The sequence below is a fragment of the Podarcis pityusensis genome, assembly GCF_964106645.2.
Source record: "Podarcis pityusensis genome assembly, chromosome: 4".
NCBI classification, from domain to species: domain Eukaryota; kingdom Metazoa; phylum Chordata; class Lepidosauria; order Squamata; family Lacertidae; genus Podarcis; species Podarcis pityusensis.
In genome coordinates this window covers 84,667,226-84,689,419 of record NC_138027.1, presented here as the reverse complement: position 1 = coordinate 84,689,419, position 22,194 = coordinate 84,667,226, and the positions used below count along the sequence as shown (strand labels likewise).

Genomic DNA, 22,194 nt, shown 5'->3' with positions numbered 1-22,194 from the left:
CAAGAAAAGCATTATAGTAGCACAGTACTTATTACTCAGTTTAAAAGATAAACACATGGCGAGGAGAGCACAGAATATCTTAGAGAAACTAATAAAATTGTCAAATGAAAAATTCAAATAAATGTGGATTCCTTTTGATTTAATTTTATTTAACTTTTCTGAGCCAGTAGGATGGGACTGGAATGGGGGTCACATTTTAAAAGACACAAGCCCACAGGGAAACTTCCTCTGTGCAAACCCCACTGGGTGACATGCAACTTCATACAAAAAGACTTCTATTTGATCTCACCACCTTGTTCGTCCAGACCTGTTCTAGAGGATCCATTAGATTTTAGGCAAGGGCAGGGGTTTCACAAGGAATCTGTTCCATCACCGATGTCAATTTCACTGGTGGGCAACAAAGTTGGATTTCACTCACTGGTGATAGCCAAATTCTTGAGCACCTCCCATTCATTTCAATGGGGCTTATGAAGGAGAACTTTTTGGTGGATTATAGCCCATATTTGTAAAGGCGAATTTGACTTGCAGATGGGGCAATTTATAAATTTAATAAATAATAAGTTGGTGCAGAATGTTGCTAAAACGTAAATCCTAACACGAGGACAATTTAGGCTGCAATCCTGTAAACATGAAGCTGGGAATATGCCCCACTGGGAATAATGGAACTTAGTCATGTATTAAGATTACACTGTTAGAGAATAATTATTTGGAAATAGAAAAATGTGCAAACCGCATAAAAGCTTTATGCTTTGGTGATAGATCTTATTTCCATCATTTCCCTTTTTAACAGGAATAAGGATCTTCTAAAGTCTGGCTATATCTTTTATACTATGTTTGAATAGCTGGCAGGGAGAGAAAAAACCCTGAAATGCTAGTCACATCTATTTAAAAAAAACACAGAGTTGTTATGTCTATTTTTAGCTCATTTAGGGTAAGGAGAAGCATAATTTAACAATGAATGGTTTTTTGTTTTTTTAAAAAAGAACCATCGAAAAATGAGAGTCGGTGCAGTATTTGAAAGCCTCAAGTGATTGGAACATTTTGCTAGAGCATCTGTTAGTAAATGCTTAAATCTGGGGTTATTAATCTTCTTTGTAGGTAAGCAGGTGATTCACCCTAATCAAGTTGCCGTTGTCCAGGAACAGTTCTCACCAAGCCCTGAAAAAATTATGTGGGCAGAAGAACTTATCACAGCATTTGAAGAGCATCAGCGCATAGGGAAGGTAAACCCCTTTTTTCATACTATGTTTCCTTTATATATAATGTTTCAAATGGAAGAAAATTTAAAAGTGTTTTCAAGTTTTCAAGTTATCATAAAGGGTACATTACATAACATGTATTATATAGAATATACACTAGCATATATTTACTCAAAAAAATAAGTAACTTGCATTTTGTTGAGAGAAAAGCCGTTTTATATCAAAACCTATGACTTGTTCATTTTAAATGGCAGTTTCAGTCATGTGCCCCGAGTTTTGCTTCTTGTCTTTCGTACTTTAAATGATACACCTTAAATTCAGATGCATTCTAAGAACATGTCTTTTTCTCCGTGATTTCCCTGATGCATAAGATTTGTTGGAATTAGCTGGGTTCTTGTTTTCATTTGTTTCCAATGCTTTTTATACTACTGTTCAGTATAACAGTCGTATTGTGTTGCATTTTTGTTTTAGTGGTTTTGTTTTTTGTTTTTATCTTGTATACCACTTAAGAGATTCTTTTTAAAAATATTAAGCGGTTTATAAATGCTTTTAAGTAAATAAACAATGTAGATAGTGCACCTAGGGATCTAGTTAGTTTAATCAACTCAAATAATACTATATCTGACTAAGATCTTTTATAAAGGAAAAAAAGGAAGAAAAAAACCCCACTAATTCTGTGCCGCTGTATTATTTATTAATTCCTCAGACGGCTTTCATTTCCATCTAACTTCAAGAAAACAATCATGTTTGGGTTTTCTTTGTCTTCTTCACACCAACTCCTAAATAGGAGAGACCAATTATTGTTTTTCACACTTTGAGAAACTTCTGGGTGTAAAGCTCATTTGTGAGTCAAGTTTTCCATGCTATGAGACTCCTTACAGAATTGGACATCAGCTGATTTCAAAGTACAGGTGGAAATTTGGAATTATTATTTTTCAGAACTTATTTTTGGACTGGAGGGGTTTTTTGGATAGAAAAGAAAGCAAATTACTTCTTGAATATGATTGTTCCTAATTTAGTGCATCATTGAGTCTCCTGTTTCCTGCTCTGTGGGTTTCTGCTATGTAAACATTGCGGTGGTGAAGCACAATCTGTCTTCACTTTGTGCCAGTAACACTTAAATTAGGGGTCGCCTGAAGGAAAATTTTATGCTCGTTGCAGCATTGTCGGCTAATTATCTTAAAGGTTATTTGCTATAATGTAGTTTGCCACTTTGGGGGGGGGGGAGGGGCAGGGGAAAGTTGCAATTAAATGTGATTCTTCTAGCAAGAGCCAAAATCTGAAATGGTTATCAAGCCAGCGAAGTTTCAGTGTCCAGAAGTGCAGCAGAGAACGTGTGATTCTTTCTGTGCAATTTACACAATATTTAATTGCCAAGGAAACATCTTTAGCAAATCTGAACGCGCACAAGAGATATTTGTGTGTATATATGCATATGCACTTCTTCCTAACCCTTACAAATCCCACTAGATTGCATTGTGAAAATATATGGCGATAGTTTCACATGTTTCTATCCTGCTAGTGCGTGCCAAATGACCCATTCCCGCAATATGAAATCCACCATATTTCCATTTTATCATCAAACCTACTCCTTCAGATAAACTGATTGCCATATACCCATAAGGAAGCTTCCCTTCTGTCTTAAGCCATGGTTTATCACATAACTATAACTCTAATGTCAAACCCAGATGCTATATTAAGGTTTATAGAAATATCAATTTGCATATCTTTCGTTTTGATCACCTTATTTCATATGTTTAAAGCCTCTAATGAGTGAAACATATTTTTAAAAATATATATGCTAACAGCTTTTTAATTTTATTTTTTTGCATTTTCTCTGTACACCTGTGAGCAGCCATCTCTCTATACCCATCTGTGTGTGTACAGTGCCAATAGGGTGTACATATGGCAGCTAACATTTTCCAGGGACTTATGAAGACTACACAGAAAGACAATGTGGGGAGTGATCAAAGGGGCAAAATATTTATATTTATTGCTTTTGCACTGGGGAGCCATGTACATTTTCCATATGAAAAGCCTTGCTGGGCTATCATTTTATACCACTACACACCTGACATAGAAGAAACTTGCATTGTTTTTCCTAAGTTCTTCCAAAGACTTTTGTACTCACCACCCTAATTGCTTCTTAGATGCAGCAACTGATTTGCAACGATCTTAGAATCAATTGAGGAATGTGGCCCGCAGTTAGACTGATAGTTCAGAAACACTTTTGCAATGCACACAACCCTGTTTAGCCTGCTGACAATTGAATGAAATTTGTGGAAATACGCAAGTTCTTTACCACCCCACCTTTAACTCCCAGTATTTATAAATATGACACTGGCCATTCACTGTAGGATTAAATTTTGACCTCATCAAAGCGAGCGAGAGCTCTGCCATTGACTTCAGCAAAGAACTGTTCTCACCCAGTGAGGAGATACAAGATGCTGTTTGATCAACATTTCCTTAAAACTTATCAGTGTGTGTATATTGAAAAACCTGACACTTAAGAAGAGATCTGGTCATGTATGATTGCTTAATTTTCCAAAAGAACTACTTCTCACAACAGGAGACTTGTGTGGCATGTCCAAAGAAGGCATTAAAATTTTCGTCATGATTTGAGCCTCCTGGTCCTGAAAGGTTCTAGTTATGTATTGCTAATATATTACTTTCTTTTCCTTACAAGAAAACCAATGCATAGATACCACATTGCCAGCAATTCTGCAGTCTCCATCTTATTCCTTCCTGTTCCTTTCACGAAACCAAATCTTTAATTTCAGCAGAGCTAAAACACTATTCTGGCTTGACACTGTTAAGCTTTCCATGGTGTGTCTGTGTGTTATTAATCAAAACTGAAAGCCTGGAAAAGAAAACCTGAAATGCAAAGGATTAGAGTGACTAGTTTGCTCACAGATAAATTGCTGGTCTTGAGCCTCTGGGATCACAGTTTGTTGTTAATTGGAAGTTCTTAGTGAACAAAGTTCGATGCCCTCAGTCAACAATAGTTTATATTAACACACAGCAATCGGGTAACACAATTTATCAGAGTTTGGAAAGTACAGAGCAGCCGTTGTTGAAAGAATCCAAGCTACCCTCCTGCCTCTTAAGTGACTGAAAGATTTGGCGTAGTAAGAAGTACTAACGGAAATCAGAAAGAAATTGAGTAAAAAATAAATGGCTATTACAGTAACAGAAGACGACTTACATTATGTTCAGGTAGCAACTTCAGATTTGATGTAAATGGGATAAAAAAAATTGTTTTTGCTTCTTTGAATGTTGGAAAAATTCAACCCATCATTCAGCTAAACCAGTCAGTTACTTTTAACAAAATATTGAAATGTTTATACACTAATGTATCACTTATATCTGTGTTTCATTTATAGCTCATATATTTCATTATATCCCATATTCACATAGCTTCCCCCCCATATTGACAGAGATCAATAAACAAACACTATATTTCACCTGTATTATAGTACTAATTTTGCTTAGTTCTCCCTTTTCCTTTTTTTTAAAGCTCATAAAAACATCACAGTACAAATTCTGTTAAGCTGTAAGCAATACAGTGATAAATATATTCAGAGGTAATATTACTAAGCATTTTAAAGAATTTTATTTGTAATAATTTGTACTGCCTTTCACTATGATAGGAATGCACAATAGAAGTGCAAGAATAATTTTTTAATTAGAAAAGAATATGCAATTATGCTTTTTTTAAAAATAAAATAAAATATTGTGTTATTTATGCATGTTCTATTCTGTTTTCATCTTTAATAACCTTTATAACTACACAGACTCACACCCGTTACCTTTTGAAATAAAGTTTTAAAATCTATTTTTGAAACAATTGTCACTCATTTTCAACAGAGAACAGCAATGCGCTCGGGTTGACCAAAAGTTATCATTTGCTAGTCCAGCTAAGAAGGTTTTCATGCAGAAACAGGTTTATATTTTGGGAGCCCTGGACGTAAATCGGAGGAACAGTCACATTTATTTATTTTTATTTCATAAAATTTACCAAAGCTGTTTACAAAGAGAGGGTGGGCATTCTGATGTTAATCTGAATTTGTACTCCCTTACCTGCATAATATACTAGCAAACTTATTTACACCTGACTAGGGATGGATCAGGACCATTATTCTGAGGAAGAAAGTCTTAGAGATGAATGCAGACCAGGATCCTAAGACCATAGCTGTCAACTGTGAGGAATCCTATTCGGAATAAGGGAATTTCCCTTAAAAAAAGGGAAACGTTGACAGTTGTGTCTAAGACTCTAACAATCTAAAGTGAAAGTTGGAAAATACGTGGTGACAGAAAAAGTTTAGAAGCAAGGTAGTGTAACTACCATTTGACAAGTAGATTCTGCTCACTTAAACCAAAGTACCTCCAGTAAAATAAAAACCTACAATGGAAATATGTAGGTAACTTTATGACAAATGGTACCATGTCAGTCAAGTAACACACATTTGTTCCTACAGTGAGCCGGACACCAGGAGATATGGGGCAAGTTCTTGAATACCTGGCCAAGTAAGATTTTGTGTGATCACTAAGTGAGGTGCTCCACACAGATCCTTGTCCTTCCCCAAGATTAAAGTTCTCAAACTAAATTATGTAGCTGAGTAAAAACAACAGAATACATTATGCAAAATAATGCAGTAAATGAACTTAATCTGTATAATATATATTGGTTACAGAATCCATCCATTTTAGCTCAAAAACTTGCTTTTTGTTTGGGGTGCACACAGCCTTGGGGCAACTCAGCCACAGAGAAACTGGGTAGCAATGGGCAACAAGCAATCTTATAATCTTAGTTTCCCATCTGTAAAATGGAAATAATTGCCACACTGGTGAGCTATGAAAATTATAAATAAGGGAAATAATAATTATGAACCACTCTGATCCTTACGGATGGAGTTGGTTCTATGTCTTCACAAATAAAATAATACAAACGGGAGCCACTGTGGTGTGGGAAGATATATAAAGGATAATCACTTTATCAGATGCTAGTTAGAGGGTTGTGCCATACTTCTGGGGGTACATGGAAAGCCAGCCCCACTACTGCTTTCTGTTAAAGCTGGGAGAGACAATTGAATACTGAATCCTGTTACCACTTGTGGAGTCATACCCTGACTTGCCAGTTTATCATACCTTTCTGCCTTATTCAGCATGTTCTACATTACCTCTTCTTGACAGAAGACGAGAAAGTAGTTTTTACACAAACACATCCAAAGTGAAAGGTGTTTCACACCCGTATCTCCTGGATACGGGTCCAACAATTATATTCATTCATGCAGCTTAACCCTGAGTTCCAGTTCAGATGATACAGTAAGCCAAACCTTGGCTTAGCTCAGGACAGCAAAAAGGACCAGGTAGGAGCAAAGGGACATGGGTGGTGCTGTGGGTTAAACCACAGAACCACTAGGACTTGCCGATCAGAAGGTCGGCGGTTCAAATCCCCGCGACGGGGTGAGCTCCCGTTGCTCGGTCCCTGCTCCTGCCAACCTAGCAGTTCGAAAGCACGTCAAAGTGCAAGTAGATAACTAGGTACCACTCCAGCGGGAAGGTAAACGGCATTTCTGTGCGCTGCTCTGGTTCGCCAGAAGTGGCTTAGTCATGCTGGCCACATGGCCCAGAAGCTGTACGCTGGCTCCCTCAGCCAATAAAGCGAGATGAGCGCTGCAACCCCACAGTCGGCCACGACTGAACCTAATAGTCAGGGGTCCATTTACATTTTTATAGGAGCAAAGTGTTTGCAAGCTTCTCTTCAATGCGGTCTATCCAAGTCAAGGTTCGTTTGCCTTAGCATACTGTGTGAAACTGGCTGCAGTAGCCAGTGTCTTTCCACATAAGATGGAATAGGGCAGAGAGGGGGAAATACTAGGCTTCAGAGGCTCACAGAAGAATGAAGGGAACTGGTGTGGTGGTGGTGGGACTGAACAAGCCACAATACAACCTTTGCTTGAAACCAACAACCACTTCCATCATACCTGGATGGCTGAATCCAAAATACATGGTTTTCATTGTATTTGGAAAACCTTGTTTCTAAGCTAAAACCATTCCCAGGGTACCAGGGTATCTACTCTTAAATCCCAGGATGGCCACTGCTCTCCTTATCTCATAATGGACCAGCCACTACTTTCTGAGAAACACTGATCAACAAAGAGAAACACACCCAGGAAACTGAAACCACAATCTGCTTGGTGCCCTATTCTGTACAGTAGGGTAATGGGTTAACTGGCCTCAGGTAGCAAAGATTACCATGTGAAACTGCTTTATGCCAGTGAACCCATTGATCCATCTATGCCAGCATTGCTGGCAACAGTCCTCCAAGTTCTCAGCATTTCATAGCCCTGGCTATCTGACCATTTTAATAGCAATTGAACCCGAGACCTTCTGCATGCAAACTCACTGAGTCTAAATATGGGGGAACCATGCAAAATGTATTTACCCTGATATTGTTTCCCTCTATCCCTCCCTTGCCTCCAAACCTGGATCCCTGTAGAACTGGAGAAATATCAAGGGTGTGGGGGTGGAAATGTGTATTTCACACTCTGCTCATGGTGGCAGGCTGAGCTGCTGAGCATGATAGGATATAGATTTGGCTTGCAGCAAGAGCGCTGGAAAAGCATACCTTCCAAACCTTAAATATCTGGTGTGTTTTTCCCCCCAGTGCTCACAGGTACAATGGTGCTCAGCTGCCTTCTTTCTTTCTTCCTCCAATGGAGGGTGTAACAAAAGAACTAATGTTCTGGCCAGATGGCCTTCTTCGGGGCATACTGAGAGCACACAAAGGAAAGCAATACAGCCTAAATATCATTTCAGCTAATTTAAGTGGCAGCAATCCTGCGTTATTTTTTTCATTTCACTGTATTTGGCATGGGTTTCGCTAGAATTAAGCGCCCGCGCCTGCCACAAAGCTTTATCGGCCGAAAATTGCAACGTTTTGTTCACATTCGGTTTTGTGGTTCGGAAGATGACTCTGAAGCTAGAGGAGACTCAGAATGGCTTACAAAGACATTTGTCCTGCCTGTCACTACTTTAGCCTTATTTCCTTGAACCCCGTCCATATCTCAGCCCCCCTGGAATAACACTGCCAATAGTTTAAATTTTGGGGACTGGGATCCTTAAGATGTATACCTATTTCCTATATATTTACACCACCTTGAGAAGATAAAAACCATCTCAATGAGGTTTACAAAATAAAACAGTAGCTGAGATCCAGAAGTATTCATGAGAGGCAGTGTTACTGCAGGACAGGGTTAGAACAAAACCACTGGCGATCTGCATTGAGCTCGAATTTGTGGCGTAGTGGTTAAGAGCGATAGACTCGTAATCTGGTGAACCGGGTTCGATTCCCTGCTCCTCCTCATGCAGCTGCTGGGTGACCTTGGGCTAGTCACACTTCTTTGAAGTCTCTCAGCCTCACTCACCTCACAGAGTGTTTGTTGTGGGGGAGGAAGGGAAAGGAGAATGTTAGCCGCTTTGAGACTCCTTCGGGTAGTGATAAAGCGGGATATCAAATCCAAACTCTTCTTCTCAACTGCTAACATCCTACCCGTTACATTCATAATTTAGGTGCACACATGTGAATAAAAACAATCCAGTTATGAGAAACTAATAATGATGTTCAGATTCTGTGCACTGCCTATACTGGCACCTCTTCAGAAAGAGCATGCCCCATATGCTTTCATTGGGTCTCTGGCCTGGATTAGGGATGGGGGGGGGCTGAACCCCTCTGGGTGGCCTCCCTTGTCCCTGGCCATTGGCCATGCTGGCTGGAGCTGATGCCCAATAACGACTGAAGGACCAGTTCCCCCACCTAAAGCCAGTTGGCTTTAAGGTAGGATTATGTAAATAAGCAATAATGTTTAGAATCTCAACCTTCAAAACCTTGAGTCATTCATAGATCAATTTCTTTTAAACCGAAGTTCAGGGTGGAGTTCCTAGAAGCAGTTTAATCACTTATAGGAGATCCCTAATAAACACAAATTACAATCCATGTGGGACGCGGGTGGCGCTGTGGGTAAAACCTCAGCGCCTAGGACTTGCCGATCGCATGGTCGGCGGTTCAAATCCCTGTGGTGGGGTGCACTCCCATCGTTCGGTCCCAGCGCCTGCCAACCTAGCAGTTCGAAAGCACCCCCGGGTGCAAATAGATAAATAGGGACCGCTTACCAGCGGGAAGGTAAACGGCGTTCCATGTGCTGAGCTGGCTCGCCAGATGCAGCTTATCACGCTGGCCACGTGACCCGGAAGTGTCTGCGGACAGCGCTGGCTCCCGGCCTATAGAGTGAGATGAGCGCACAACCCTAGAGTCTGGAAAGACTGGCCCGTACGGGCAGGGGTACCTTTACCTTTACCTTTTACCATCCCTGTATTTTGCTAATTTCTCTTACGGAATTTGTAGAAACTCCCTGAGTTCAGTTCCTAGAAGCATTATTTCCACCTAATTCCCTTCTCCACGCTAACCTTTTTGCCCTGAAATCTGTATCATGTACCACCATTGTTACTCCTCTTATGCCAATGTAAAAATAAAAAATCTTTTTGATTTTGTACAATACTGATCCCTTTATCAAAATCTGGCTTTTTGTAGGAACCTTTTCCCCATTCAATGTGTCCCAAATGTAGTCTTGGTTCAGCCATGATCAGCGGCATCTGAATAGAACCCTTTGGGCAGCCTGCAGTTACGATTAAACACATTTCTGCTTAGAACCCAACAGCAGCAACCCATGATCCCAGTCTTTTATCTCAAATGGTAGCATTTCAATTTTGGTGGAATCTACCAAGGAAAGTGCCCAAAAGGCCCAAGCGGACAATGTCACTGGCACTTAGTTTACAGTCGTACCTCTGTTTACATAACCCTCTGTTTATGTAAACTTTGGGATGCACGCACGGCAAACCCATAATTATTTTACCGGGGTTCACCCTGCAGGCATATGCAGAAGCGGTCTGCGCATGAACAGAAGCGATCCTCAGGTTGCTGAAACCTCTGGATCCGACCGGACCTCCAGAACCGATCCCATCCGCAACCAGAGGTACCACTGTACTTACAAATTTCTATCCCACTTTTCAAAATGTAGGTCTCAAAAGCGGTTTGCAACATTAAAATATATAGCTAAATCCGTACAGCATGAAACTCTTAATCTCAGGGTTCTGGGTTTGAGCCTCATGTTGGGCCAAAAGATTCCTGCATTGCAGAGTTAGACTAGATGACCCTCGTGGTCCCTTCCAACTCTACAATTATATGATTCTTATTATATTTAATAGGACTTACTTCTGAGTAGATAGTCATAGGATTGCACTGTAAATAAATTTAACTGAGTTTGCTGCAGGAAACAAAACTTAAAACATTATTGACTCAACCTTCTCAATGCTGCAGATCAATGCTAGGAAAATATATTTCCTACTTTCTTATTAGGATTTTTAGTGATTTCCACCCCCCAGCAAACTTATCTAAACCCACCAGAAAACCGAACATGTATGCACTCTAACCCTCATTTGATTTCCTTGACGTTTTCTACACTACAGTTTCCTCCTTTAGGTTTCCAACCTATTATTTTAGTAATATGGTTCCAGGAGTGCAGTTTGCTTAAATTGGTGCTTTCTAAAATGGCAGATACTACTGGGATCAAGTTTTCACTGTTACATTGCATGTGAATTCTTGCAACATTCCCCACTACCACCCCACAAAAAAGAAAAACAAAACAGTCTCAGCTACTGAAGTGAGGATTTACAGCAAAATTTCCAGTTGTACTTATGAGGGCAAGTATGCAGTGAAGATTTAGCCGCCTTGAACATACAATGCCTAGAAAGGCAGAGATAAATAATAATAATGAATAATGATTGTTCTGCCTATCTGCATTGTTCTGAAGGTGTGTGCAACTAAAAAGCTATTTTATAATATTTTGTTTCAGGCTAACTTTTTGTTGTAGTTATCCAGCTAGACTTAAGAATTTATTTGTATTTTTTTGTATTCAAAACAAGAATGTTAAATAATGATAAAAATCCAGTAAGAGAGAGGGAAGGAAAGAAGGGATAAATACGATGATCCTCATGGTCCCTTTCCAACTCTACAGTTCTATGATTTTATGTCTTAATATAGCAGTAATAAATGATTATTGCGTACTAAGTGAGCTACAAAAAATGTGCACTTGGTAAAAAATAAAATAAACTTCAAAACATCTTGCATTAAATAGTCATTTGGATGAAGTGAATTACTTTCAGTTGTACTGTTTTTCATAATTTTTATTTTTGATTGTGCACCCATTTTAGCAAATTGTAGGTTATCCCTCTGCATTAGCCATTTGGCTTTTCTAAGCAGTTTGGAAATCCATGCGATGCCACTGATGTGCCTTAGCTCTATGCCTTTTCAAAACAGTAGGGTATTGCAGGGGGTTGGGTTGGATTAGATCAGTGATGGCCAAACTTGGCCCTCCAGCTGTTTTGGGACTATAATTCCCATCATCCCTGACCACTGGTCCTGTTAGCTAGGGATGATGGGAGTTGTAGTCCCAAAACACTGGAGGGCCAAGTTTGGCCATCACTGGATTAGATGATCCTTGTAGTCCCTTCCAACTCTACAATTCCATGATTCACAAGACGTGGCTTGTTTCCTTTTCCAACTGTGGCAAAACTTTTTCTCTTACATTGAGAGAGAGATCAGCATTATCCATGAACTACACTCATAGCTATTTATAGAAAGAAGCCGACTGAAATCCAACCAGAGTTTTGTATGCTTGAACTCATTTGGCAGCCCACAATCTAAATTTAGCCATTTGCAAAGCCAGGTATGTACAATGGCAACATATTGGGCAGGGAAAGATTCACTGTATACCAATCTAGAAATTTCACCAGGTTCATAAATATTAGACAAGCCCCCAAACACCCCTCTAAAACAGAAACAGGGAACCCAAGACTCTTCAGATGATGTTGGACATCCCCAGCCAACATGGCCAGTGGCCAAGGATGATGGGAGTTGTAGTCCAGTAACACCTCAAGAGCAACACGTTCCCCACGCCTGCCCTGTAATTGCCGAGTTACAGGTAACCGGTAATGTTGATACAACAGATAACCAGCAAACCAGTTTGAAAATCGCAAATTGGCAGCAACAACACTGCGCCTTGGAACAGACTACCAAGTCCCCTTATTCCTGCCAGTTCCAATCCTGCGGCAGATTTTTGCATGGCAACACAGCTTCGCCAGCCTTCTAACTAGTTCAAAGTTCTGTTGCTGGAGAAAATGCTCCCTGTGGGTAGCAGTAGTATATTATTAAAAGTCACTTTCCCAATTGGTAAAGACAGGTGCTTTGTCGCAGGAGGGGAGGGGAGGGAATTGCCAGGACACCTTAACGCTGGCATGGGCTAGACATCATCTGTGATAATTGCGAGCTACTGTTCTCGTTCACCCATCTCAGCTCAGTTTTTCCTGGGGAGTATGAAGGGAGAGCTCCCTGACTCGGGGGTCCAGGCAGGCAGTGTGCTCTTTGCTTCCCCCTCTTCAAGAAAGGGACAGGATCAATCATACGGGTCCTCCAACCCCCAGTTCCACCACCCCATCCCAAAAGCCAATGTATTTCATCCTGTGGGTCATTTCTGACTCTGGCTCGGAGGTAAATATATGTCTTTTTCTACGCACAGTGGTTTTTTGTTTCGGTCTTTCACACGCTCACATCTTTTGTTTGTTTTTCGTACATTTCCCTTTTATTATTGTCAGTGCCTCTTGGCTTTTTTCTAAAGCCAGCAGAAGACCACGCGGTTTGATTCATGTGGGATCTAATGATTCTTGTCTTGCGGCAATGTATGAAAAGCTAACCCAAGCCTGCAATTTTCCTTTCCCAAGGTCCCTTTTAAGATGCTGATGGTCTGGCATTTGGTATTTTCTTTCTGTTTCTCTTTTTTTCTTTTTCCAGGGTGCCTTCACTTTCCGCGGCAGCATGATAGACATGCCATTACTGAAGCAAGCCCAGAACATTGTTAGTCTTGCCACAGCCATTCAGAAAAAATGATCTGCTAAATGAAGCTTCCCCCTAGAGAGGCTCCAGGAGTGATTTGAAGGCGGATAATATGATAACTGGGAGGAAGAAAAATGCAACCGTTCACACTTCGACAAAACACTGTTTACCTGCCCTTGAACATTGCCACATATTTTTCTTCCTTGTCATGAACCATATATTGGAAAGATCAGAGCCCTTTTCCCATTGTACTCACTTGTTAAGACTCGGCTGAAAACAGAGATTGACTTGTGCGGGGAACAGATACATTAAAAACAACAACCAATGAAAGTGGTGCAGAAACCCAAGTCTGATTAATTTTTTACTGTAAGATTTCCAGGCGAAGGGGAATGATGAGCGGCAAAAAAAAAAAAAAAAAGAGGGCAGAGTTCTCAAACCCTTTACAATCATACTTTGGAACCCGAATGCCTTGCGACTGTAATGTTTCGGCTCCTGAACACCACAAACCCGGAAGTGAGTGTTCCAGTTTGCAAATGTTCTTTGGAAGCCAAACATCCGACGTGGCTTCTGACTGAGTGCAATCCTGCAGCCAATCAGAAGCCGCATCTTGGTTGTCAAACGTTTTCGGAACGGATTCCGAGGTACGCCTGCATAGGCATAGAAGGGGGAGGTAGAGTTTGTCATACAAAAGAGAAAACCCATCCCTCCAAAAAGCCCTCCTTCTGTACAACAGTAGCAGCAATCCTATACACCAGGGGTAGGGAACCTGTGGCCCTCCAGATGATGTGGAACTACAATTCCCATCATCCCATGCTGGGTAGGGATGAGAAGAGTTAGTTGGAGTCCCAACAACATCTGGGAGGGTTACAGGTTCTGCACCTCATTTACACTCCCTTATCTGGGAGTGAGTTTATTATTTGTACCCCACCCATCTGACTCGTTTGCCCCAGCCAATGTGGGCAGCTTCCAATATAGAGCATAAGAAAACATTAAGAACTTCTCTATATAGCATTGCCTTCTAAAAGTTGTATAGTTATTTATCTCCTTGACATCGGATGGGAGGGCGTTCCACAGGGTGGGCGCTACTAATGAGAAGACCCTCTGCCTGCTTCCCTGTAACTTCACTTCTCGTAGTGAGGGAACCACCACTAGACATGTACTGTATAGGATTGCAGTGTATGAAAAGTACGAGAGCTCTGTTTTCCTTTGCAGCCCGTCACTCCAGTGGAAAACAGCCATACATTTGGCCACAGAAGCACTTATCAGAAGGAAACCAGGACCTAAGTACATAGTAATAGTGATCTGAGCTCTCAGGGTGCTGGTCTGTATGCAACCAAAACGGCCCCATCCACATATAAGAGGGAAGCATCAGCAGGTTTGGGGGGACTCCAAGGTTTGCAGTAGTAGTTTAAAACTTTAGGGGGGAAAGCAGCCAGGGGGTGGGGAGAAACTAAATGATAATTGAGCATGCTCAGTGGGCCATGGAATGCTGAGGGTTTGTTGCAGCGGGGAGGACAGAAAACAAGATGTTAGGGGATTGCAGAATGGAATGGAGTATCCTGGGGAAAGGAATGGCTCGCTGGAACCCTGAAAAGGAGCAGTCCACGCTGCAACATTTTGCAATTCCCTTCATAGATTCCTTTGAATCCATGGTAAGCCGTTTCCCAACTCCAGCCCAAGCGGACTCCTGCAATCTCTTTAAAAGTTGCAAAGGGGGGAATTCAGAGAGGGAGGCCATATTTATGGAAGTTCCACACTGCAACTTTTGAAGGTAGAGGAATCCACTAGGTTTCTGCCCTCCATAATTCTTCCCAATTTAAGTCATTTAAATCTGAAGGCCTGTTGGATTAATCCAAAATAAACCATCACTTGCTTCTGTAATGATCACCACTAATGGATTTGATTCACCATCCGTGCAATTAAGACCAAGCGTGCAAACTCAAATCCACTTAATATGGATTAGCTAACCCCTTCAGAAGCCTGCAACCAACCCCCTTTGCCTCTAATCCTTCATGATGATGGGTGCGTCACGAATGTTGCTTTACAGGAGATGCGGCACAAGGGAGCTAGAACGGAATTAGCATTGCCCACAACAGTGCTTTTGAGTCAGGAACAGTGTTAGAAGCTCAGATATGTAAGTTAGGCACCAAATGGCTCTTTAAACCAAGGTTAAAGGTAAAGGGACCCCTGCCCGTACAGGCCAGTCTTGACAGACTCTAGGGTTGTGCGCTCATCTCACGTAAGAGGCCGGGAGCCAGTGCTGTCCGAAGACACTTCCGGGTCACGTGGCCAGCGTGACAAAGCTGCTCTAGTGAGCCAGCACCAGCGCCGCACACGGAAACGCCGTTTACCTTCCCGCTATAAAGCGGTACCTATTTATCTACTTGCACTTAGGGGTGCTTTCGAACTGCTAGGTGGGCAGGAGCTGGGACCGAACGACGGGAGCTCACCCCGCCGCGGGGATTCGAACCGCCGACCTTGCGATCGGCAAGTCCTAGGCGCTGAGGTTTTACCCACAGCGCCACCCGCGTCCCAAACCAAGGTTACAGTCACCAAAATGGAATATCTAGTTGCCATTTTTGGGGTAAGACAGTTCTAAAGTCTTTTTTTTTTTTTTTTTCAAATGATGGACTGAATGTGAATGATTCTCAGTTAAACATTCAGAGGACTACCTTGAGCTGGTTAAGAACTTTGAGAACTTAAAGAAAAGTCACTTTATCCAGGCACAGTCCACAGGGATATTGGCTTATTCCTACCAATCTTTCTTAATGGTGAAAAGGTTCATTCATAACATAAGAATATTATTCACATCTGTGAGCGGGGCAGTGGGGTGGGGTAAGTGAAGACAACTACTATAAAACTACTACTAACTATAAGGTTTTCACTGTTCTTGCTCAGGCTGCACAGAAAAAGCATTTTGGTTTCAGAACTTCATTCCAATCATGCAGATAGAATATAAGTGCTAGAATTCCAAAGGATAAGGTATTAGTGTGTGAAAACAGTCCAGATCCAATGATCCCCAGGCATGCACCTCCAGAAGATGGAGGTATCAGGTGCTATCCTGGCACCCAGACATCTTCACTTGGTCTCAAGTGGCCAATAAAAGGTAAGGTAAAGGTACCCCTGCCCGTACGGGCCAGTCGTGTCCGACCCTAGGGTTGTGCGCTCATCTCACTTAAGAGGCCGGGAGCCAGAGCTGTCCGAAGACACTTCCGGGTCACGTGGCCAGCGTGACGAAGCTGCTCTACTTGCACTTAGGGGTGCTTTCGAACTGCTAGGTGAGCAGGAGCTGGGACCGAAAGACGGGAGCTCACCCCGCCGCGGGGATTCGAACCGCCGACCATATGATCGGCAAGTCCTAGGCACTGAGGTTTTACCCACAGCGCCACCCGTGTCCCCAAGTGGCCAATAGCCAGGTTCAAAATGCATCTGGTGCCTGGCTAATTTTGAACACTGAGCAGGAACTGTCCCATATTTGCCTCTCATCAGACCTGGAAGCAGTACATTTTCTGCCGCGACAGACACACATTGAGCAATTCAAATCATTGCATGATCCGTACACGGCAAGCAATTCGCTCTCTAATAATGTACATGGGAAAAGGTTTTTAAAATCAGCCTTTAAAGATAACTATTCTGCCCGTTAAGTCAAACCATCAGGTTTCCCTCAACGTATCCTGCTTTGCTTTCACAATTCCCGCAAAAGTAAAGAGCAGCTGAATCTCAAAAGTTCCAATGGTTGGTAAGCTCTTTTTCCTAGCTTTCTGAAAACTAGGGCTCAGTAGCATTTTCCAAACTTTCATGCCACTTAAGCCCCTTCAGATAGCCAGACTGCAGTACCTCCCAGACCTTGTGGGGAAACAGTTCTTTGGTCTGCTTTTCCATTAAAGTTTATTGGCAAGGGCAGATTCCGAAATGCATAAACAATTGGGAGTAGAGAACTATGGGTGGTAATTGCTCAATATTGATTAATCCATGGTAGCTGTGTGTGACCTTGTGTATGTACTCAGAAACATTTTGTGGAAAGAGGGATTAAAGATCCAAAAGCATAACACATGAGACTGCCTGACTACTATCAGATCCTTGATCCACCTCGGCTGGGAGTAGGGAACCTGTGGCCTGCGGATATTGTGGTGCTCCAGCTCCCATCAGCCCCCAACATGGCCAGTGGGTCAGGGACGATGTGCGTTACAGGCCAGCAACATCTGGAGTGCCAGGTGTTTCCCATCCTGAATCTAGTCCAGTAGTATGTGCTCTTACAGGCAGTACCTTCAGCCTGGGGCAGAACTCCATCCCAGCCCTGCTACCAGATTTAACAGAGCTGAAACTGAGGAGCATTTCAAACAATGGACTGACTGTGACTGATTCACGGTTAAACATCTGGCTAGTTCAGAGGACAACCTTGAGCTAGGTCATGGGCAGCTGTCTTCCTCCAAATCAAGTATATAAAAATAATTAACCAAACACATTGCAGGTAGCTTGGTTCTGCCCCACCCCCCAACATGAATCCTGTCTACGCCTATGAGCTAGGTTAAGATCTTTGAGAACTTAAAGGAGAAGAGTAACAATCCAGGGACAGTCCACATATATATTGGCCTATTCTGACCTCTTTCTTAATGGTGATTGCTCCTGCTCAGGCTGCACAGAAAAAGCAATTTGGTACCAGAACTTCATTCTGATTATGCAGATAAAATATAACAGATAGAATTCTACAGGATGGAGTATTGGTGTGTGAACACAGTCCAGATCCCCAGGAGGTGAATATGTCAGGCACCATCCTGGTACCCAGGCATCTTTAGTTGGTTGCAAGTGGTTGAAAGCCAGGTGCAAAATGCATCTGGCTAATTTTGAACACTGAACGTGAGACAAAGGCTGGCAACATCAATCCTGCCATGTGGAAATCCCTTGCAGCCGACTGCAGTGCCTGGAGACTGGCAATCAGGTCAAGCATCCACAGCAGTGACCAGAGGAGGAATGACCACTGGGAGGAGTGCAGAGAGAAGGCAGGCCATGGTGCATCTGCAGCAGCACAACCGGACGCCTTCATCTGCCCCAGCTGCGACAAAACATGTCTCTCCCATGTCTGTCTCTACCATCCAACAGCCTGATTCCACCCGCAAAGGCGCACTCCTCCATTGCCTCCCAAGACAGATCACCACCACCAGAGCTACATATGGTCCTCCCCTCCAATGCCAGATAGAACCAGGCCAAGAGTTCAGGGCCAGCCCGAGGCATTTTGCTACCACAGTTAGAGCCCAAACACACCTTTGCTAGGACCAACACTTTTAAACAGACTCACTAGGCCATTCATGCACCAGTTACTGCCTTCATCTATCCCCACTCTGATGGCCTTGCCTGAAGCATGTCGCCTTGCTGCTTGGCCAGACAACCCACGCAAGAGCCCAACTATGACGCCGGGGCAGGGAACCTTCTCCAACCCATGGCCACTTTCCCTTGTAGGCAACCTTCCAGAGACCACAGGGCAGTGGTGGGCGGGGAAAGTAAAAGTGGGTGGAGCCACAAGTGCTAATTTATTCTCACCTTCTTCTCTAGCCTCCATCCAGGCTATCTTTAATGCAGTCAAGAGTCCTCTTTTAAGAGCATTTGAGCCGGAGGCGTTGACAGACCTTTGCTTCTCTAAGCATCATCTAAATAAAAAGGGGGCAAGTTCAAAGTGTTTTAAGGGCAGACCTATTTAAAGTCAGAAGCTTAAACACGCTCACTAAGAAGAAAACCCCACTGTCTTTAGTAGTAATGATTAATGAGTAAACAAGATTGCAGGGGGTTGGACTAGATGACCCTAGGGGTCCTTTTTCAATTCTACAATTTTAGGATTAAAATAGTGTTGTGGCTGGGACTCTGAACTTACTTCAGTACTCAGATTATCTCTTATATCCTTCCCAGAGTTGTAGGTGGGTGGGTTTGGAGAAGCTGGGTTTTGAACCTGGGAACTTTTGGGGGTAAAAGCAAATGGTCCACCGCTGACCTAAGACCTTCCCCCAAAACAGCAGAAACTCAGGAAGCAGGCTACCATTGTATCCACTAACTGGCAGCAACTCCCCCCAGGTTTTCAGTCTTTCCCACCTGGTGATGAACCCTGGGACCTGTCACACCTTCTCTCCAATAAAGCAACCATCGTTTCTTCCCCCATAGAGGGAAGGTGATCTCTCTCAAGTACGTGGGAAAGGGCTGTTGACTTACCCGCGAGGCATCCTCGCTGTCCCACCCCTAGGTGCCCCGCCTCCAGCCTGCTTGGGGAGAGGGTGAAGCTGGTGGATCTTCTCGTCGGGGCCCGAGGAGGCTCGTTTGCATGACAGTGGCGATTCTGCAGCGGGTCATCTGGGCTGTGCGGCTAACGGGCTTAGCCTGGGCTGTTTGGGAGAGGTTAACCCAGCTTGTAGGGAGGGTAAATAAACAGAACAAGCCGCCTTTGTCCTCTATTCAGGCCGGCCTCTCCTCCCGAAGGCGAGCCGCATTGAAGGCGCAGAGATCAGCTTGTGGCTGCCAGGGGGACTCCCGAGGAAGTTGCGAGCGCCAACAATCAGCCAGTTTGTTTCTCCTCCTCATTAAATCATCGCCTTTTGTGCGGGGGCCCCGCAAAGAGTGTTCCTTAAGAAATTAGCAGAATGCGGAGTTGCAAACCGGGCCCCAACCTTTTCATGACCTACAAGCTGCGCTTAAGACGGGCGCTCCGGGAAAGCTGCTCTGTTTGCTTAAACGGGTAAATAGAAAACACTTGCGGGGGGAGGAGTCATTGAGCCTGTCGACTGATTAAATTTAAAGTGGCTCCCCCGCCCTAAAAACACACACACACGCACACGTGTTAGGGAAAGAACGCTGAATGTGAGCACCATGAACCTGTTCTTAGTTATCTGCAGTTGAATGTTCCTGGGCATGCACAGAGCGCCTTCAGCTCTGAGTGGCCAATCCCTAGAGACATTTAGCGTAAAAGGTGGGGCTTTAACGAAGGAGGGTGTAGCCTTCCAAAGGACGTGAGCCACCTCGCCTCCTTTCCTCCCCCCGCTTTAAAAACCGGCTGTTTTTAAAAGTCTCGATCTTATGAACGCTTAGGGGTAAGTCCCCTTGAAGTGGAAGGGACGTCCTTTCGAGTAACCTGCACCAGTATGCTGCACCAGCGTTGGCCTACTAGCAAGGAGGAAACTGAGAGCAGAGGAGAGCCAGGCAGCCCCGGTGCCAGAAAAAAATAAGGCTGGGGAAAGGAAAATGAAGAAGGGGGGCTGATCTGGATGATCCTAACGAACGATTTGCAAAAAAACCACACATGGTTTCCCAAATTTGGGTCTCCAACTGCTTTTGGACTACAACTCCCATCATCCCTAGCTAGCAAGACCAATGGTCAGGGATGATGGGAATTGTAGTCCGAAGAGCTGGCGCCCCAAGTTTGGGAACCCCTGGACCAGGGCCATGTCTCCCATTAGTTTGTGAGGCCGCTCCTGCGTCCTGCTTAAATCCTTGTTTTGGGTTTTTTCCCCCTCCGACAGTTAGCAAAACCAAAAGGCCCCAGGGACCAAAATGCGCGCTCGCGCGCACACAAACCTGCACTCCCGTGAAGTCAAGCTCGGTTAGCAAGCCGAGGAGCCAAGCAGCCTCTCCAACTCCGGAGCAAGATTAACGGGAGGAAGCTGAACAAGATTGAGTCCAGGAATCAGTAGGTCTTGCTTTCTGAGCAGTCGCGATCCAAGATGGCGCTGCAAGCCCTTGCCAGAGTTTAACTAGCCTTATTAAAGTGTCCGAAATGCGGTTCCACCTTTCCTTCTCTTTTTCTCTCACACACGCATGAGGAAAGACCATTCTCCACAGAATCGGAGGGTCGCCATGAATCCTGACCACGCGGGTCCTTGTGGCAGAGCGGCGAGGAGATAAATGTTTTGTCTGGGTTGCAGAGTTTATTATTATTATAATCGGGTTTTGTGGCCATGATAATTTGGGCTCCTCCACCTCAGCCATGGACTGACTGGCTTGCTAAGTTACCGAGCTAGGCAGTTAATTCCTGCCTGCCCCCTTGGCTCTGGCGTTGTTGTTTTGGCCGTGTCTTCTCAAAGGCGTCCGCGCCTTCAGGGGGGGGAAAGGAAGTGGGGTCGTCGACTCGAGCGCAGCAAGGCGCCTACCGGGCGAAAGGGCCAAAAAGCGCGTCAAGGCCTCAATGAGTCCTTACAAACTTTGCCGAAGGTTATTTTGAGGCGAGGAGAGCGAGCTCCGCACCAGCCGGGGGAAAAAAAGTTTATACAGACCCGGTCCAGTCCCGGGGTGTCGCCTCCTTCCCTCCCTTCCCTGGGCAAGTGATGCGCCCCATTGGGCACCCAGGTGTTTTTGAGTAGATTCCTCCAGTCCCGATTCAGAGAGGGTTGGGATTGGCTGCTGTTCCTTTGTCGACTGAAGGATAGCAAATCATGTAAGTTTGCAGCGGTGGAATGTGTGGATGGGCCAACCCAGGTTCACATGAAAATTTTACTGGCTTAACACGTTTCTCGCGTTTACCCAAGTGTTGCTGTGTCCCAGGTCGCTCCAAGAAGAGCTCTTCTTCAGCTCTACAGTAATGGGCTGCTTTCTTGGTACAGAGGATCCGCAGTGTGCAGGAACCCCCCTGAAAAAAAAGTCGTTTTCATTTACAGTACTTATTTTAATGGAAGCAGAGTGCATACTCAGCTGCAAGACTCCAACATTACTAGAGGGGTCCTTGGTTAGTGGTTTCTTCCTGCTTTTTAGGCTATTCAAAAAGCTTCCTTCTTGATCATGTGTTTTATTCATGTCTAATAAAAACAGTTGCTTTGTCATCCTAATTTTTAAGATTTTGGGAATTCATGAGAAGCGGTAGCAGGCTCAACGCAGTTTTATGCATGGACTGAATGGTGTTCTCAGCCATGTGGTACAGAGTGAAGTGATACAGCCTCGACTTGGGATTTTCCACCTCACTGAGGACTAGTTTACAAACCACTGCTTGGAAATTATTTGTTTATTTAATGGATTTGAAAACCTGCCTTTCGGGATAAATTACCCTCCCAAAGGTGGTTTACAATAGGCAGTAAA

At 43.6% G+C, this 22,194-nt stretch overlaps 1 protein-coding gene and 1 long non-coding RNA gene across 8 annotated transcripts in view; one reads left to right on the top strand and one right to left on the bottom strand.

Annotated features, from left to right (window-relative positions):
• CLYBL (citramalyl-CoA lyase) overlaps positions 1-13,491 on the top strand; it is a 201,332-nt gene extending 187,841 nt beyond the window's left edge. For all 3 annotated transcript variants that reach the window (XM_081003224.1, XM_081003225.1, XM_081003223.1), the window contains exons 7-8: positions 1,099-1,223; positions 13,108-13,491. In XM_081003224.1, the coding sequence (XP_080859350.1) occupies positions 1,099-1,223; positions 13,108-13,203 (221 nt within the window). In that variant the 3' untranslated portion in view covers positions 13,204-13,491. The remainder of the gene's footprint in view (positions 1-1,098; positions 1,224-13,107) is intronic.
• LOC308475890 overlaps positions 1-21,660 on the bottom strand; it is a 33,304-nt gene extending 11,644 nt beyond the window's left edge. Inside the window, exons 1-3 of one of the 5 annotated variants that reach the window (XR_013985486.1) lie at positions 20,704-21,660; positions 19,348-19,755; positions 18,688-18,794 (exon numbers count right to left, since the gene is read on the bottom strand). This is a non-coding gene — a long non-coding RNA (uncharacterized lncRNA). Of the gene's footprint in view, positions 1-18,687; positions 18,795-19,347; positions 20,648-20,703 lie in introns of those variants that run through there. The other 4 variants (XR_013985487.1, XR_013985489.1, XR_013985488.1 and 1 more) reach the window with 4 other exon arrangements.
• Between the last annotated feature and the right edge of the window lie 534 nt (positions 21,661-22,194).